At 49.3% G+C, this 16,613-nt stretch overlaps 6 protein-coding genes across 6 annotated transcripts in view; 1 reads left to right on the top strand and 5 right to left on the bottom strand.

Annotated features, from left to right (window-relative positions):
* Positions 1-1,948: 1,948 nt before the first annotated feature.
* Positions 1,949-4,330, bottom strand: COCSADRAFT_203908 (uncharacterized protein; the record flags this gene model as incomplete). Its single annotated transcript, XM_007707115.1, has 4 exons — positions 1,949-3,371; positions 3,443-3,578; positions 3,634-3,963; positions 4,324-4,330. 4 exons carry the CDS (start codon positions 4,328-4,330, stop codon positions 2,237-2,239), a joined length of 1,608 nt encoding a protein of 535 aa, XP_007705305.1. The 3' UTR covers positions 1,949-2,236.
* A 355-nt stretch (positions 4,331-4,685) lies between these two features.
* Positions 4,686-8,715, bottom strand: COCSADRAFT_128354 (uncharacterized protein). The gene is made up of 2 exons (XM_007707114.1): positions 8,549-8,715; positions 4,686-8,491 (listed from the first exon to the last, which is right to left on the bottom strand). The coding sequence occupies exons 1-2, from the start codon at positions 8,616-8,618 to the stop codon at positions 4,920-4,922; spliced, it is 3,642 nt and encodes a 1,213-aa protein (XP_007705304.1). The 5' UTR covers positions 8,619-8,715; the 3' UTR covers positions 4,686-4,919.
* A 270-nt stretch (positions 8,716-8,985) lies between these two features.
* Positions 8,986-9,294, top strand: COCSADRAFT_165065 (uncharacterized protein; the record flags this gene model as incomplete). Its single annotated transcript, XM_007707113.1, has 3 exons — positions 8,986-9,048; positions 9,124-9,219; positions 9,274-9,294. The coding sequence occupies 3 exons, from the start codon at positions 8,986-8,988 to the stop codon at positions 9,292-9,294; spliced, it is 180 nt and encodes a 59-aa protein (XP_007705303.1).
* A 50-nt stretch (positions 9,295-9,344) lies between these two features.
* COCSADRAFT_41381 (uncharacterized protein) lies at positions 9,345-12,982 on the bottom strand. The gene is made up of 3 exons (XM_007707024.1): positions 12,878-12,982; positions 12,167-12,732; positions 9,345-12,074 (listed from the first exon to the last, which is right to left on the bottom strand). Exons 1-3 carry the CDS (start codon positions 12,959-12,961, stop codon positions 9,485-9,487), a joined length of 3,240 nt encoding a protein of 1,079 aa, XP_007705214.1. The 5' UTR covers positions 12,962-12,982; the 3' UTR covers positions 9,345-9,484.
* A 424-nt stretch (positions 12,983-13,406) lies between these two features.
* Positions 13,407-14,078, bottom strand: COCSADRAFT_176056 (uncharacterized protein; the record flags this gene model as incomplete). The annotated part of the gene is made up of 2 exons (XM_007707112.1): positions 13,407-13,968; positions 14,026-14,078. 2 exons carry the CDS (start codon positions 14,076-14,078, stop codon positions 13,407-13,409), a joined length of 615 nt encoding a protein of 204 aa, XP_007705302.1.
* Positions 14,079-16,194: 2,116 nt separating this feature from the next.
* COCSADRAFT_30964 (uncharacterized protein) overlaps positions 16,195-16,613 on the bottom strand; it is a gene marked incomplete at both ends in the record, with an annotated part of 982 nt that continues 563 nt past the window's right edge. Inside the window, one exon of the mRNA XM_007707000.1 lies at positions 16,195-16,566. Within this exon, the coding sequence (XP_007705190.1) occupies positions 16,195-16,566 (372 nt within the window). The remainder of the gene's footprint in view (positions 16,567-16,613) is intronic.

The following is a 16,613-nucleotide window of genomic DNA, read 5'->3' as shown; positions in this document are numbered from 1 at the left end:
GTGCAGCCATGACCCTCAGAACTGAGAAAGGAAATGCCAAAATCAGCAATAATAGGCACGTATGGAGGCTCACTGCCCTCATTTTCTCTGTCTTTTGAATCAGAAATACCAAGAACAACATTAGGTAGCTGCAAATCAAGATGCGTGATTGGCCTCCATCCGTACAATTCGCCATCAGACAGTGATCCCTTATGTAACAATGAGCAAGCCGTCGCTAGTGGTCTTATCGTGTACCAAATGAGCCCCTCTGAAAGATATTCCTCTTCATTGAACTCAGAATCGTCTTCATTTTTAGTCCAGTTCTCAGCATAGTTTTTCATTGCACTTCTCATATCACCCCCAGAATAAAAATCCAGGTATAACCTATACCGTCTCGACTGCATCCAGAGCCGATGACCACAGGAACAGACAAGGTGGCGACATGAATCTGGCTCTACGCTGCGCCGTTCCTCAACCAGCTGGTGTATCCTAATCTCGCGTGGCAATCTGTCACGCCAGTTTTTTGGGTCGCGCCATTGGCTAGCTGTGAAAGGCTTGGCTTCCTTGATCACCATTTTCTGTAACACATCAGCTGATACGAACCGTTATAATGTCAATGTCTCAGACCTACGTCTCGAATGTTACCTGCAGCATAGGTCTGGACCCATAACCCTGCAGCGCCGTAACCCCCAACTCCCAGCACCTGGACGCCGTGCCACTGAGATCCATGACTTGGTGGGGGCATATATGGTTCAGTGCTGAGCCAAGCCTCTCTTGAAGCACTATTTGCCTTGACCATATCTATGTCATAAGGCGGTAGCTTGGGTTCAGGAGACCATGGCCGCTTTGGCCAAAAGTCGTCCGGTTGTGAGCTAGTGTGCTGAGTTGTAGGTGCAGGTGCAGAGGGCGGTGATGGTGATGGTGTTAGTGACGGAGGTTTTCCTGTAGTTTTCGCAAATGCAAGTGCCTCAGCTGTATATGGTATCGCCGGGATAGGATTTGGGTTGGGCAGACCTGGAGTGGCTGCCGCTCTTACTCCTCCAACCCACGTTAATGTATTATAATGATTCTGAACATTCACATTTCCAGCCCAGATTGTAGACACTGTGTGGTTTCGCTCCTCTGCAGACAGCAATTTAGTGAAAGCAGAATTTGACGCACAATGATCGTTTACTTACCCACCGTCCAGTTTCGGTTAGCGTTAATGTATGCAACGGCATCTACTTTGAAGTATGACCACGAATTGTTGTATGAGGAGGCATGTTGTGTATTGACTAATCAACTCCTTCTATCTATGTAAACCCAAATGTCAAATTTTGGCATACGGTTCGGGGTGTCAAGATATGTCTATAGTTACGAGGAAAGAGAAGGATATCCGAACAAAGACACAATCGTGACAATATCAACAATGCATCAAGGGATATAAACTACAAGAAGATATAAACACCCGGTAGAAAATGTAAGCTCCGCACGTCTACCCTACACAATGTACAAAAAGTGTCTTTGTGCCTTAGTGATTGCTGCCACCTCTCAGATGTCAAGAGTAGGCTTCCAAAAGAGGCACCATACTTAGACCCATAACAGACCCAAAGAACTTCTTTCGCTAATCTAACTTCACTTCCAGAAGTTAATAAAATCTTGGGCATTTCGAAGGTAACAATGGGCAACGGGAGCACACGAAACCATGTCAAGCAGCGCCATTGTAGGACCCTGCATGCTGTGAACAGTGTCAACAGTTAACTAGGTAAACAAAACCTTCTAATCCCAACCCTGACGGTTCCTCTGAGGAGGGAAATGTTTTGATCAAAGCTGAATGGATAGCCGTTTCATTAAGGGGTGGCTAGACGAGAAACGCGGTGAACTGTGCACGGTTGTTTCACGTCCATCTCTCTGAGCAGCTAACTCGAGATCTGCACAATGGTCACGCATTGAGTGCGCAATACCCTCGATAGGGTAGATAAACTAAATTCAGCTAAGTGTATCGGTATAGCAACAGGAATCCAAGCGAAGGGTCCTGTAGGATGTTTCCATCAACCAGGTTCTGCTAACAAACATTGCGAGCCGAACCACTAACCCCTTACCTCAAATATTAAGCCATAACGTAACATCCTGGTCGAAAATATCCGGATAGTAGTTATGTTCTCTAAAGAAACACAGCGGTAGCTAGTCGGCTACAAGAGTCAAAACCCAGTGCCACGTGGGTTACTGGCCAGTACTCGCAAACCACCACACCTGTGGCTACCAAATCCACCACTTCTTATTTACATCTCCAACTCCCAGCCTCCCTATAATTACCTCCAACATACACGTTCTTCGCCGGATACATGCAATGCCTCCTCTTGAACTCCACACCCGCAGCTACGGTATCATTCACAAACTTAGTCCCCTCCACACGCTCGGGCGCAGCACCTTTCTCCACCCACGCCACCAGAGCAGCAAGAAGATTATGGTGAGCATCAAACGGGATACCGGCTTGCGCGGCCCTTCCCCCCTGACCCAACGCCCATGCCCCGGGCCCGCCAGAGCAGTGAAACATGCCTGAGATCCTGAAGAAGCGCACCCACGTGTTCATACTGGCGTAGCTTCTTTTGCCTCTTTTGCTGTTGCTGCCGCGCAAGTGCTCGTAGAAGCGATTCGTGTTGAAGCTGGTGAGCTGGCTGTCTTGTTGGCCGTGATACATGAGTAATTTGCCGCCGCGAGATTCAAAGGCGGGCAGTGAAGATGGGTAGGTGCGGATGTTGGCTGGGTTGAGGGCTTCTGCTGCGCGTGCATCGGCGACGGTAAAGGTCGATGCGTTCCAGCTTGGGTCATTGTATACTACGTATTTGAACCAGTCCTCTGAGTAGGCGAAGGGTTCGCCAGTATAGAGTCTGTCAGGGGCTTGCATCTCGCTGCCGGGTTGCATGCCTGGAAAGATGAGTTCGCCAGAGGGATACGTGTAGGGATTGAATATTCGGACGAGTTGCTGTACTTGGTTCTCATTTAGACATTTTGCTTCGATTGTGGCGTTGGCGCTGTTGCACTTCAAGGTCCGTGGATTAAATCGACATAGCAAAGGGTCCTCAATTATCCCATCCTTTGCTCCATCGATGCCATCGCATTGCCGCAACACTTCATCGTGGATCCATGTTTTCCATGCTTGTGGTGGAATAAAATTAGGACTTGTTTTGGGACCAGTAATGGTGTAGAATAATGCACGCCATGAATACAGATTGTTGAAATCAACGCCGGGTGCGCCGACGAGAATGCCGTCGAAGTCCCTGGGGAACTGCTCTGCGGCTTTTATACCTTGACGTCCGCCGAGTGAACAGCCTATGTAGTAGGATGTTCTATGTTTCTTTTGGTAGAAGCGTTGAGCTAGCATTTTGCCTGTTTCTACACTGGTATGGAGACTGTGGAGAATGAATATGATCAATACGAGAGTATTTTTAATGTGACTAAAAAACAGAACGTGATTACTTACGATCGCCATGCAAAATCAACAACCATCTCATGTTCGTTGAAGAAGTCTCGCCCTGAAGTACCATTATGTCCGTTATTTGCCCCAACAGTAGCGAAACCATTCTGAGTGCCATAGGCAATGTCTTCGTACTTGATGCCTTATTTTCACATTAACACTGATCAGCCTTCTCTTCGAAGTAATTTCGCACTTACATCCATCCAGTCCTCCATTCCCCGTAGCCAAAAATCTTCCAGACCACTCCTCAGGAAACCACATCTCAAACGTAATCCGCGAAGTACTCGATGTCCGTATCTCAAGCGCAACACGACAAAGATCCACAGACACAACCTGGCTCGCTCGGCCGCAACTCGCCACGTTATCAGGAAACGTCAAATTCGACCCCGCAGCAACGAATTCCCGAACGTTCAACGTCGAATTTTCAACATAGTACGTAGGATCGAAACTTCGGCATCGTTCATGAAACCCGGACGACGGAGCCGCAAGCCCAATATCGAATAAAAGCACCAGAGCAATGCCCAATACTAGCATCCGCCACTCAGCATACATTTTGAACAAAAAATAAAACCCCGTGCATCGGCAACGACCTCACCATCAAAGCACATTATATACTAAAAGCAAGAAAACACAACATAATGTGCGGATCGTTATACCCGGTGATACTTAATTGCCTTGCTTCAAGGGCAAAAAGCGGGGCCTCGGGACGTTATTTTCTTGGTACCGATGGAAAAAGGCAAGTGCAGTTAGCCCCGCTCACGGAAAAGGCGACTAGAAGGGGCGCGTGGACGGGTGAAATACAGGTTCCTAGTGTGGAAATCAGGCTGTTTATCGGCGGTGGCGCCGAGGTGTGGACTTGAGTTGAACGGCACGAAGATATATTCCACAGGCCATTGCGTAGTAGGTGTCTAACTTGTTGCTTCTGTTAGATTTTAAAAAACGACGTCACAGATGGAATTTCGGATAAGCATCAGTAAATACATAAGACAGGTATGCACAGCACGTAAGAGTAAGAAACGGCGTTATACTCGGAGAAACGGCGATGCAGGTTCCACAGTGGATAGTGTAACATGGAGAGAAAAGTAGATTGCGGGGTCTCCGCACTAATCCTACTATGTACTCTACTATCATCACACGACACCGAAGATCGGATCGTGGCAAAAACAAAACGGGCATCGGGCGTAAGGTAGTTTCGTGTAAATCCACAAGTCTCGCTATAACATCATTCCGAAGTGCTTTTGATGAAAATCGTATCATGCATATTCATTGTCCTCTACTATGTACTCACAATAACTTTTCTGAAGAGCGAAAAATAAAAGTCATGGGGGGTATCCTGACATACACAAAACACAAGCAGGCGCTATAATACTACGCAGACGCCGCACGCAATGCAAACTCTACTATGTTCTTCCATCAACACTAGATGTTCCGCTCAATATCCAAAGCCCATTTTGATTTGAAAAAAAAGGCCAAAGAGAATCAATCAACCCATCTGGCTAACATCTCCAAATCCCACTCTGGGTCTCGCACCACCTCTTATCCTCCCCCCTCTCGCTGCACCACTACTACCAGCAGCAACGCTCCCTCCAAATCCACCTTCTCTCAACCTCCTCTCAAAACTCGTCACGCCGCCTATGCCACCAAAACTACTAGGTCTTGAGCTTTGCACAGGCGGGGCACTCATAGTACCTAATCGTGATGTTCTTTCTCGTTCGAGTATTGAAGCCAAAGGTCGCCGTACAGGACTGAAAGCACGCTGCTTCTCGGGGCTAGCGGGGAGTTCAGGGTGCTTGGCGCGGGCTAGACTGCGTTTTGATGGTGTTTTCAGGTATCCGGGCTTGCTTGCTGTTGGTGGCATAGGGGTTCCTGTCCAGAAAGTTGATTGAGGGCCATCTCCAAAATCGAGATCTGACTCGTCGTCCTCAATGATGGTCGCCGGGGGAGGACGCAGTGCGGAATCCGGTTGTGGGTACGTATTTGGGCGGCGGAGTATGGAATTTAGCGGACGCGTAGAGGATGGTGTAGGTGCCTGAGTGTACGGGTTAGGTGTCAGGATGGGGTGTCGTGGAGGCTGCTCTGGTGTGAGAGAAAGGGAGAGATCAAGGTCGTTGTTCAGATCCAAAGCATCCTGGTCAAAAGCTGTCCAAGCCTCCAGATACTGGGTTTCATCACCAGATGGCTCCAAATCTCCCTGTTTCCCATGGTTTCTGTTGCCCTCAGTGTTGACCGCACCGTCGCCACGTCCCCTGCCATCATCACGGTCTCTATCATCGACTCTCCGCGCTCTCGGTTTGTTAGGCGTCGGGCTTGCAGACCGTTCGGCAAATCGCTCTGTAGCACGCTCCGCCCAAAAGCGAACCATAGCTCTCACATGCTTTTCAAAGTTCCGGTTAAATAACGCTTTTGCGTTATCCTCCTGTCTCTGGATGTTCCAGAGACGCCAGCCCATCTTCTTGAGGGCGCCTGCAGCCATAATCTCAGTACTTTCTTGTCGAAGAGCAATGGCTTGACCTTCTAGCATACGAATGTCATCCATGCGTTGCGCCCATGTGGCCAAACAAGCGGAGGTAATTCTGAAGGCATGTAGGTTGGTGGCCTGAGCATCTTGTTGGCGAAGGATGAGCGTGCGGTCATGCCATCGATGAATGATTTCTGCACTGGATTGTATGGTGCGGTTCTCCAGCATATCGATTGCTCTTTGGTTCAATCCTACAATGTGGCTTGCTTTGTCTCTCCAATGTCCAAACACCCTTCGCACGAGATTTGTCTTTACCGTTCTACGGACCTGAGAGTATGTGTCGCGCCGGCGGTTGCGACGCGCAAGTTGCGTAGCTTCGCTCCAGGTCTTCAGGGTATGTTTACAAAGCACGTAGTAGCGTGCATCTGCCGACCATTGGTTCAGCTGCTGGAAATGCGCTTGTCTTTCTTTGAGTTTGGCAAAGATGCGTTCCTTCAACCTTTGTTGATACTCGGCTGTTACCGCAAACTGTTCAGCTCTTCTCTCCGTAGTGATAGCTTCCATCTTGCGCAAGCATGTCCGCAACAGCTGGGCACGCTTGAACTGAGCGAATCGCCTTTCAGCAGCGTCGAGAGTGTTGGCACGCTGATTTGTCTTTGTGACCCAAGATAAGAAAACTGTCTCCTTGAGTTGTCGATCGTGAACACGCTGAAAAAGAGATACTCGAGACGCAAGAGCCCACTTGTACAGACATTCAACGAGAATGCGGTCGTTGATACGCTCTTCAAGTGCTTTGATACGCAGTTTGTCATTCCAGGTCGTGTAGGTATTACGCAAAAGTCGCATGCGATCGATGATACGAGCCCGGCGTGATAATTTAGCGTTCTTACGCCAATTCTCGAAAGTTGAGCGAAGCAAGCGAGTATTGGAATGTTTTTGGAATTGGCGAAGTTTGGGTTCGAGCTGTGCTTGTTTCTGCATCATATGCAAAGCCATTCGGAGCAGGCTGGCTTTCCGGAAGTCATCTGCTTGAGATTGGAGGGCTTGAGCAGCATCCGATTTCTGCTGCCACGCTTTGAACGTCCTCTGCAATACTATTCCGTTCCGTCGATCAGTAGCCCACATTTCTCTCTCTTTCATAATCTCAGTTATCTCACGCCACTTCAACAGTGTAGTCCGGGCTATTTGTGTATCATGCCAGTTTGATGCACCTCTACTAAGGTACTCTTTGACCAAGGTATCCCATGTTCGCCGGACGATCTTGTCTTCGTAGTACGAAACCGCAAGTTGTTCAGTGCTTCGTATCGCAGCGGTGCGTGCGCGCCATATAGAGAGGAATTTTGCCAAAGCGAAATGTTGAATCTTGAGCTCGTTGACTGCTGTGATTTCGCGCCATCCATTGAAAAACTTTGTGCGCAGAATGTGCCGGCGCGCAACCGACGTGCGCTGGACCTCCTCTTCGGCACATTTCGCCCAGTGTGTAAAGGCCTTTGTAAGCAGAAACAAACTGCGAGCCTTGTCTGCTCTGGCTTCTAGTCGTTCGAAAAAGCTATTTGTTTCTCTACTGGATCGCCTTACAAGCGCTGTGTCCCGCAGCTGCAAAAGAGAGGCTTTGAGCAGAGTACGACGTTCAAATGCTGCTGCATCCCTTTCCATATCCTCTCGCATGTTCAAACGATCTTGCGTCCGACGGTGCCATGTCCATATGCATTCTCTTGTCACCCGATGAAGTCGCTGTTGTTCAAGGGTTTCCGCATTGTCTAACAATTGCGTATCGGAGGGTCTGAACGGCTCGAAAACATATGGTCGCTGCGGTTGTGGTTGTTGGCGCGCAGGTCGGTAAGGTTCATTAGGTATTGGCGCATTTACCCCAGGTATTTGGATATTGGAAAGATCAAGACTGGTGGTGTGGTCGGTGGAACTGTCTTGATCCGCATCGTCGATGGGCTTGTACGTCAACGGTTGTCCACCTCTTCTAATCTGCAAACTGCCACGACTCGATACAGAAGCGCTACGCTTGTGAGGCGGTCGTTGTGGACCCGAAGTAGCGCGTTGAGGCGCAATTTCATTCACTCTATTGCGAATGGGAAGTCCAGCTTGGTGATACGAATGCGCCTCTGTGTCTGACGTAGCACGCTGCCTGTTAGGTCTGCCACCATAGCCATTCGGAGCGTGTTGCTGAGATTGTCTGTTGGGGCGTAGAGCAAGGTCACCATGATCAGTCCCAGCAACCTTGTCAGCGGTCACATCAAGGAATGAATCGAAGCTTGTTGTCCTCGGCAACCGTCCTGGCCCTGCCTGTGTTCCTCTCTGTGTCGCATCGAACCCAGCTGCGGGTTCAATGTCGTCGCCCTCGTCGCCATACCCCACAGTGATGTCAAAATAGTCTCTGAGCACGCGCTGGAAGCGACTTAAGAGATCCTCCCCTTCTCGGTCCTCGTGCTGTATGTGGGCTAGAAAGCGGTATAGGATAGCGCTATCCCTGGGTTCTAGACGGTTGTCCTCGACATGTTTGTCACATGCATCAAAGAGGGCGCGCGACGTCTTATCCTGCGAATGATGTGCCTGGTATATAACGTCGTATAGAGTTTCGACGACTACAAGAATATCAGTACGGAGAACAGAATCAATGCGATAAAGGGCGCAAGCAATACCTTCGTTAGGCAATTCATCCCTGGTCAGGTCCTTCGCGTCACGTCCATTTTGTGTCATGGGGGGTAGCATTCGTGCACGCGACTCGGTCGTCTCCGGCGCGTTCGCGACAACATGGAAGTAGCTGCTGAGCCCGGGAAGTGTGCGAGCAACCAAAAAGTGGTATGCGGTGTAGTCGCGTCAAAGGGAAGGATTGCGCGCAGCGACTAAGCATTACAAAACGTATCGATGCATGGGTGACGGGGTAACCCGCTGCGCCCGCCTGTGTGAGAGCAACGCGCTTTGTTGTGCGGGTGGTTGGTCGCCCGTTCACACAGCGACAGTGCCAAGAGTCTAGTGCAGTGGACCCTGCCATTGACCTCATCGACACATGGAAGAAACATTCGCAACGCCTCACGACATCACCCATTTGACATTGTCATCTGTTACTCACATCAAAATGCCTGGAAGAACTCGCCCTATCGACAAACTCGCCACTGCGGCTGCAAAATGCTCAAAAGAAGTATGTGCGCCACTTCATCCCCCACTTCTAGGCCCTTGCACTGTATATTCTTTGTCATATCCTAACATTCTTTAGAGTTCATTATATGGCAAATGTATTCTTGCAGACTACAATAACGTGCGCAAAGACATGTGCATCAACGAATTCATGAAACTAAAAGAGTGCTATCTTGTAAGATTATATCTGGTCGCCGAGTCATTCGCATATAGCTAACGATTGGTTCAGAAGGCGTACAAGCAACGGTAGAAGTCATGGGCTGGTAAATATCCTTGGTAACATACAAAGTTCACAATCTCTCTTGCATTTTACTGAAAGTTATTTTTGTCATTTCTTCGGCTATCTACGTTACACTGTCATGCCATCAAAGCCCTTATTATGGGCACACTAAACAATCCACGAATCCATCCGCTGGAGACATAGTAGTATTGCATACTCCTCACAGCTTAACCAACCGCAGCATGAACGTTGCCTTGTGAAGCTCTTGCTCCTCTTCTGCAATCACCTCCTCGTTGCTGTTTTCGGGTATCTTGCCATCAAGTTCAGTGATGATGTGCTTGTCAACATTCCTCCTCAGAGCCTTCTCAAACAGTGGTCCTTGGTTCTCGAATGCCTTCTCCAGGCCCACTCCGTCAGGATCGCTCAAGACTCGGTATTCCATACCCACATCGTCAGTAGGCACTAGTCCAGCCTTCTTGCGCAGATCTTGGACACGGCGAATGACCTCTCGTGCAAGACCCTCCTGCTCAAGCTCAGGATACGACGCCACGTCGAGAATAATGAGGACGTCATTGTCAGTGTTGAACTCTTGGTCTTTGTTGCTAGAGTCCTGTGCGAGGCCACGCTTGACCATCAAGTCTTCGGCCTCAAGCTTGATACCATCAACCACAATCTCGCCGCTCTTCAGGTAATCCTTAATTTCCTGGCTCTTGAGATTTGGCAGAGCCTTCTTGACCTTGACGGCGTCCTTCTTAAGCTTCTTGCCAAGAACAGAGAAGTCGGCTGTCGCAGAGTATTGCACATTATACTTCTCCTCGTCGCTTGACAGCACAATTTCTCGCACGTTCAGTTCCTCCAAAATGTAGGTCTCGAGCGACTTGATGTCGTCAAGATATTGTTGCTCTGGGTGGATGACTACCAGCGTCTTGAGTGGGATCTTGAGGCCCTTATTCGCGCGATCTCTGCAGATACGTCCAAGTTCAATGACCGACTGCATGCGCTTGACTTGACGCTCAACAGCTTCATCGAACAGCTCCTCACGGACCTCTGGGAATGGCAGGAAGTGTACACTACGGTTGTCCTCTGCGTGCAACTCCTTAGGGATGTGCGGCAACAATCGCAGGTAGATATTGTCCGTAATGAATGGTGTGAAAGGTGCGAGTCCACGGCAGAGTGTGTAGAGGACTTCGAAGAGTGTGTTGAGTGCGTGCTTTGTGTCCTCTAGACCGTACTCACCCTTCAGTCGGCGACGGTTGAAGCGAATGTACCAGTTGGTCGTGTTGTCAATAAGCTCGAGTAATCGCGGGACGACAGTGTACAGTCTGTATGCGGCCATCTCTTCGTTGACAAATTTCAACAACGATTGGCAGGAAGCCAAGATCCACCTATCCAGCACGTTTGAATTTGTCTTCTCAGCCGCTGGGTCGAACATAAAGTCAAGATCAGCGACCTTCTTCAGGAGCGATACTTGCTGCTCGAAGAACTGGTAGCTGTTCCATAGAGGTAGCAACACCTTGGAAACGATTTCCTTGACACCCGCCTCCTTGAAGCGAAGTGTCTCGGCGCGGACGACAGGTGAATTGATGAGATACAATCGCAGAGCATCAGAACCATAGTTGTCCATGATAAGATTGGGGTCGGGGTAGTTCTTTAGACGTTTTGACATCTTCTTGCCGTCCTCTGCAAGTACGATTCCGTTGACAACACAGTTCTTGAAAGGCAGTTTGCCGAAAAGATGCGTGCCCAAGACTGTAAGAGTGTAGAACCAACCGCGAGTTTGATCAAGACCCTCTGCAATAAAGTCTCCGGGGAAAGACTTTTCGAATTGCTCCACGTTCTCGAATGGGTAGTGCGCGCTAGCGTAGGGCATAGAGCCAGACTCGAACCAGCAATCAAAGACTTCGTTGGTTCTCTTGAGCGTACCCCTGCCTTCTTTGCTGGGAATGGTAATGTGGTCAATCTTGTCACGGTGAATGTCGGTGAGTTCACCCTCGTATCCGCTAAGCTTCTTCAGCTCCTCTACGCTGCCAACACACACAAGCTCTTTTCCGTCATCGCTGACCCAGATCGGGAGTGGAGTACCCCAGAAACGGTTTCTTGAAACTGCCCAATCAGGTGAGTTGGAGATCCAGTTGGCGAAGCGCTTCTCCTTGACGAATGAAGGAACCCAGTGTGAGCCTGCAATGTTCTCCAGCATCTGTGGAACAATGTCCTGGATCTTGATAAACCACGAGGGAACAGTTCGGTAGATCAGGGGAGTATCAGACCGCCAGCAGAAAGGATAGCTATGGAGAAGCTGTGAGTCTACGATCAAGCGTCCAGTGCCTTTCAGATGCTTGATGATGCCCTTGTCTGCTGCCTTGACATGCTGGCCCTCAAAGTCACGAACAACTGCAGTGAAGCAACCTTGGTCATCGACGGGATTTGGTGGTACTCTGGTATCGGAAATGACTCCGTGGGCGAGTGCGACGCGGTAATCGTCCTCTCCGTATGCGGGCGCCTGGTGGACGATACCCACACCACTATCGGCTGTAACATAGGTGTCGTTCAAGACCTTGAAGCCATAGTCCTTGAACTCATCGTACAGATAGTCAAAGAGGGGCTCGTACTTCCAGCCTAGCATGTCCTTGCCCTTGAGCTTTTCAACAATCTTGAACTTGGCCTTCTTGGGGTCCTTATAGAGTGTACGTAGCAGGGATTCGAGGAGAACGTAGTGTTTGCCGGATGCTTCATCGAGGATCTTTACGTATTCAAAGTCGGGGTGTGCGCAGAGACCAGTGTTGGATGGCAGTGTCCATGGAGTGGTGGTCCTGTTGTAACCATATTAGCACATACCCGCGAAGCAAACTGGGGTTCCCAATGTATGGAAATTGACAAGCAGAGTGCGAGCAGAAATACTTACCATGCCAATAAGCATGTGTTTGGGTCGTTGACAAGTGGGAATGTGACAACGACTGCTGGGTCTTGGACATCTTTGTAATTTTGGGAAGCCTCAAAGTTACTGAGAGGCGTCGCCAACGCTGTACTGTAGGGCATGACCTTGTACCCACGGTATACAGCGCCCTTATCGAAGAGGCGCTTGAACACCCACCACTCGGATTCCATGAAGTTGGTATCCATGGTCTTGTAGTCGTTGTCGAAGTCGATCCAGCGCCCAAGACGGTCGATGGTAGATCTCCATTCGGTCGCATATCTCATGACAATGGCGCGGCACTTTTCGTTGTACTTTGCAATTCCAATTTCGCGCACAGCATCACGTCCAGACATGCCCAATTCCTTGTCGATTTCATACTCGATCGGAACACCGTGGGTATCCCAGCCAAATCTCCGCTCAACGTAACGACCCTTCATGGACCAGTAACGCGGAATAATGTCCTTGATGGTGGACGCTAAGAGATGGCCATAATGAGGCAATCCGGTCGCGAACGGCGGTCCATCGTAGAAGGTGTATGGTTCTTTGCCTTTAGACTGGGTACTATTAGTACCAAAAACACCAGATATGCCTGTCACAGGCTATTCAACGTAGCTGTAACAAGACAAGATCACAACAGATAAGCCGACAGAGGGACGTGAAGTATGTTGGAAAAGGGCGCAAGAATTCGCAACCACTTACCAGCTCAACTTGCCTCAGGAAAGCGTCGATCTCCTTCCATCGCGCAAGCACGCGCTCCTCCTCGCGAGGGAAGTCAATAGACATTTTTGGTGTTGATGAGAAATGACCGTGGCGGGGAACGATTTTCTAGAGTTGACTCCTCCAAATCCCCGCCACTAGCGTGACTCACTATCGATAGAGCCCCGCCCTCAGTATCACGCTATGCGAATTGCCTGCTATAGTAGCACTAGAGCATCTGAACTTCCAAGCTAGGTCTAGAACAACTATAGGGTCCATCCACGTTGAAATAAAACGAATATCGAGCCAAAGAAGCGTGTGCATATGGCGAATTGAAGGATTGATATCTCATTAAACGTGCTTTGGAATCGATTAGCCTTCGACCTCTATAATGCCCACCAAAACCCTGCATCCAGACGCCAGATATTACAAAAAGCCCCTCTTCCCAGATAATAGGAACTAAATGATACGGTAGTCATGGTCTCTATTATATTCCACCCCAGGAGCTGCCCTTTGGTCTATCCTAACCCTACTAATTGAGACCATTCGGCTCGGAAAGGATCAGATAGAGTCCCATAGGACACTTCTCGTCGCTCTGTTTGAACGACAAAATAGAGTTCTCAGAGCACATCATACCGCTCCTCATCACCATTCCCTTTTGTTCTTGAGAAATATAGCACGGCCCCGAGCTAAGAACGTAACTGTGGCCGGGAGCAAGCTGCTTTATGAGAATCGGGGGTGTGATAGCAAACGGAGGCTTGTTATTCCAGTTTGTAACGATGGGAAGTGGGACTCGGGCGCTATGGGCAAAGGGATAGAACATGAAGCGGCCTTGACCAACGAGGCGGGATACGCCTGGCCCTTGCCTGTTGTTGGGGAAGTCGAAGACGAGATTGCAGGTTTTGCCTCTGGCTCTGTCGGCATCCAAAGGTATGTTGAAGACGGTGCATTTGTCTCTTGCGGTTATAGTACCCCAGCCGTCGGGTAGGAAGAATTCAGTAGGTCGCGCTTGGCTAATCTGGAAGACGTCTCGGGGCACGAAGGTGCGGGTTTTTGGCAATTCGCCATATGGTTGAAAGAGGGAGGTTGGGCAGCTATTGGGATTTTTGACGAAAACCCGCGGTGTGAGCTCTACCGTTGAATTATCGAACGGTATTGCGAGAGCTGTGGCCGCAAAGGCCGAAAGGATCGCGATGATTCTCATGACGGGTTGTGACTTTTCAGTAGGGATTGGGCGACAATTTGATCTTAAAGAGGCCCGGTTGCTGTCCTAGCCAATGCAGATACTGTTTTGTAGAGTCTCATTACTCCAGGCTGGTTGGTGGGTTACCAATATTGACATCAATGCTTCGTACCGTCTCTGCCTTGCGTTGGGTGTTCGATAGAGGAGAAATCACCACCACTCTATTCACCAGATCTCACAGGTATACTGCGATAGCCCCAACGTAAAACATCTCTCAGAAGATAGAATACATATCAATACGTTGTACTGGCAATCATGTTGTAATGGATCTAAACAGAAAATCATGTTCCCAATCGTATGGCAGGACCTTGGTCACGCAGCGAAGGGTATTCGGTACCCTCGTATTTCCTACCAATTGTTGAGAGGTTATCTATAGTCACTAGAACACCACTTAATTGACATCCAAAAGTTTCGAGGTAGTTGCAGCGAAAACTGAAATCGTTGGTATTAACATGGACGTGAAATGCAAGAACCTCCCAAGTCCTCATACACATCGCAAATCTAATATACCCACACACACACACACACACAAAAACAAACTCAATCTCTACACGACCGTGCCTTCCCTCCCGCAAACGCGCCACCCGGTCGATTGCCACCGGTACGATGCACACATCGTACGTAAGTGCTTACACGGAAACTCCATTTTACGTAGTACGTAGCGGCTCCGGATCCTCAACCCAAAAGCGCCAACAACGCCGCCTAGTGAAACGCGCAGGCACCGCTGATTCCACCACCCATCAATTTCCCGTAAGCCACAAACTCCCCTTTACGTGAGTCTTTTTAAGCCACAAAGGCACGAAAGAACACAAAAAAAAAACACCAGTTTTATGAACTATAGGCCTGTATAAACCTTATTCCCGACTTGTGAAGCATCCGGCGGCAACCTAGATAGATTAAAGGGAAGCGATGGCACGGTCATGTGTGCGCAGGGAGAAAAGGACTGACAGAACAAAAAGAAAAGAACAACATAATGCAATTTGCGGAGTAGTATTACTCCATCGTGAACCTTACACCAGATACGAACGTCACACACGCATGCATGCCTGAGGCGCGCAGCTTCCGCGTGAGATATTTCAGACGAACCCGAGGCTAATGCACACAAAGGCTCTCGGATGCATAAATACGCCGCTATCTGACACTCTCTGCGACGACGGGCAAATAATAATGCCGAGTCCATCGGGTCTCACAGGCCCTTCGCTTCCGTTAACGAGCAAGGAAAATTGAGAACATAAGACCATAGTAATCAAAACTTGGTTGCATTAACAATGTACAAATGCAGACACGAAAAAAAACTATTAATATGAGCGAATGCGGGAAGAGCAAAAAGAAAAAACGCAAAGACCATCCACCAATCTCTCTATTTTTGGGGGGGGAGGGGGGGAGCGATTGCGCAAAATAAAAAACGGGTACAGAGTAGAAGGGGAAGGTTGCTTGTTTCCCCATGCTAAGACCTTTGGTGCGGAGGAAGGGTGGATAATTTTGATTTAAAAAACGGCACGAAGAGGGAAATGAGCCCGTGGGAAGCGGGTTTGCGGTGAACAGGGATTGCATGAGGCCACCCACCAGGCATAGCAGGTGTGACTGGGTTGGTGTGCCTTGATTGGGAAACACCGGAAATTTGATGGTCTTGCGTGCAAGGGCACTTGGTTTCCACGTTTGGAATGGAGGTCCGGGGGTAGTTCGATGGAGAAATTTTGACTGCAGTTCAGACGGTTTAGTCATGCCATGGCTTTCCTTTCGTTCTGTGATACGAGGGTCGTTCTCCGCGAGAAGAATTCAGTCTTCACTCGTGGAACGGTCTGTGGGAGAAATTTTGAAAAGGTCATGGAATTCAGATGGCAATTGGGATTGTTTTCCTAGTACATCACGAGTGATGGCCACAAAGCATAGACATCAGTCAGAAGAGAAAAAACGGTGTTTCAAGTTCAATTGCTACGAATCGAGCCCAACTAATTACAATTACCCTTTGCGATACCAAGGGAGTGCCTATAAGCGAAGACCTAAACCTCTATGCAATGCACTCATGTAAAGTCATAGCCTACTAAGTAGCAAGCTTAATTGAAAAAGATGACATTTACAAGAAGAAAGCAGCGAAAGCACCAACACCAGCAACGAAACCACCGACGTTGAGAGCAGAGGCGGCACCGGTGAACTCAGGAGGAGAGGAAGGCTTGACGTAGCCACCGGTCTTGGTGGGGTATCCAGTGCCAGCAGCAGGGGGGACACCGGTACCGGCAGGGACAGATGGGTAGGGAGCACCACCAACTGGCTTAGATGGGTAAGGAGCAGCAGGGACGGAAGGCTTGCCAGGAACGTAGGGAGAAGGAGGAACACCAGTACCGGTGGGGTAGGGAACGGTGACGGTGATGGTGGTGGAGCTCAGGCAAGAGGTGGTGTCAGGGCTGGGGACCTTGGGAGTCTCAGCGGGGTAGACGGGGTGGCTCTCCTAGGGGGACAGGGACCTTGGGGGTCTCGGCAGGGTAAGTAGGAGGC

This window comes from Bipolaris sorokiniana (assembly GCF_000338995.1).
Source record: "Bipolaris sorokiniana ND90Pr unplaced genomic scaffold COCSAscaffold_18, whole genome shotgun sequence".
In the NCBI taxonomy this organism is placed as follows: Eukaryota; Fungi; Ascomycota; class Dothideomycetes; order Pleosporales; family Pleosporaceae; genus Bipolaris; species Bipolaris sorokiniana.
The sequence above is the reverse complement of the archived record's forward strand: the minus strand, read 5'-3'. Positions and strand labels throughout refer to the sequence as shown.

Excerpts from the sequence above, each read along its gene's own strand:
- COCSADRAFT_128354 (XM_007707114.1), bottom strand. The coding sequence starts at position 8,618 with ATGCTACCCCCCATGACACAAAATGGACGTGACGCGAAGGACCTGACC. Across the intron at positions 8,492-8,548 it reads GGATGAATTGCCTAACGAAG|TCGTCGAAACTCTATACGAC; the intron begins GTATTGCTTGCG and ends ATATTCTTGTAG.
- COCSADRAFT_41381 (XM_007707024.1), bottom strand. The coding sequence starts at position 12,961 with ATGTCTATTGACTTCCCTCGCGAGGAGGAGCGCGTGCTTGCGCGATGG. Across the intron at positions 12,733-12,877 it reads TCCTGAGGCAAGTTGAGCTG|TCTAAAGGCAAAGAACCATA; the intron begins GTAAGTGGTTGC and ends AATAGTACCCAG. Across the intron at positions 12,075-12,166 it reads AACACATGCTTATTGGCATG|GACCACCACTCCATGGACAC; the intron begins GTAAGTATTTCT and ends TGGTTACAACAG.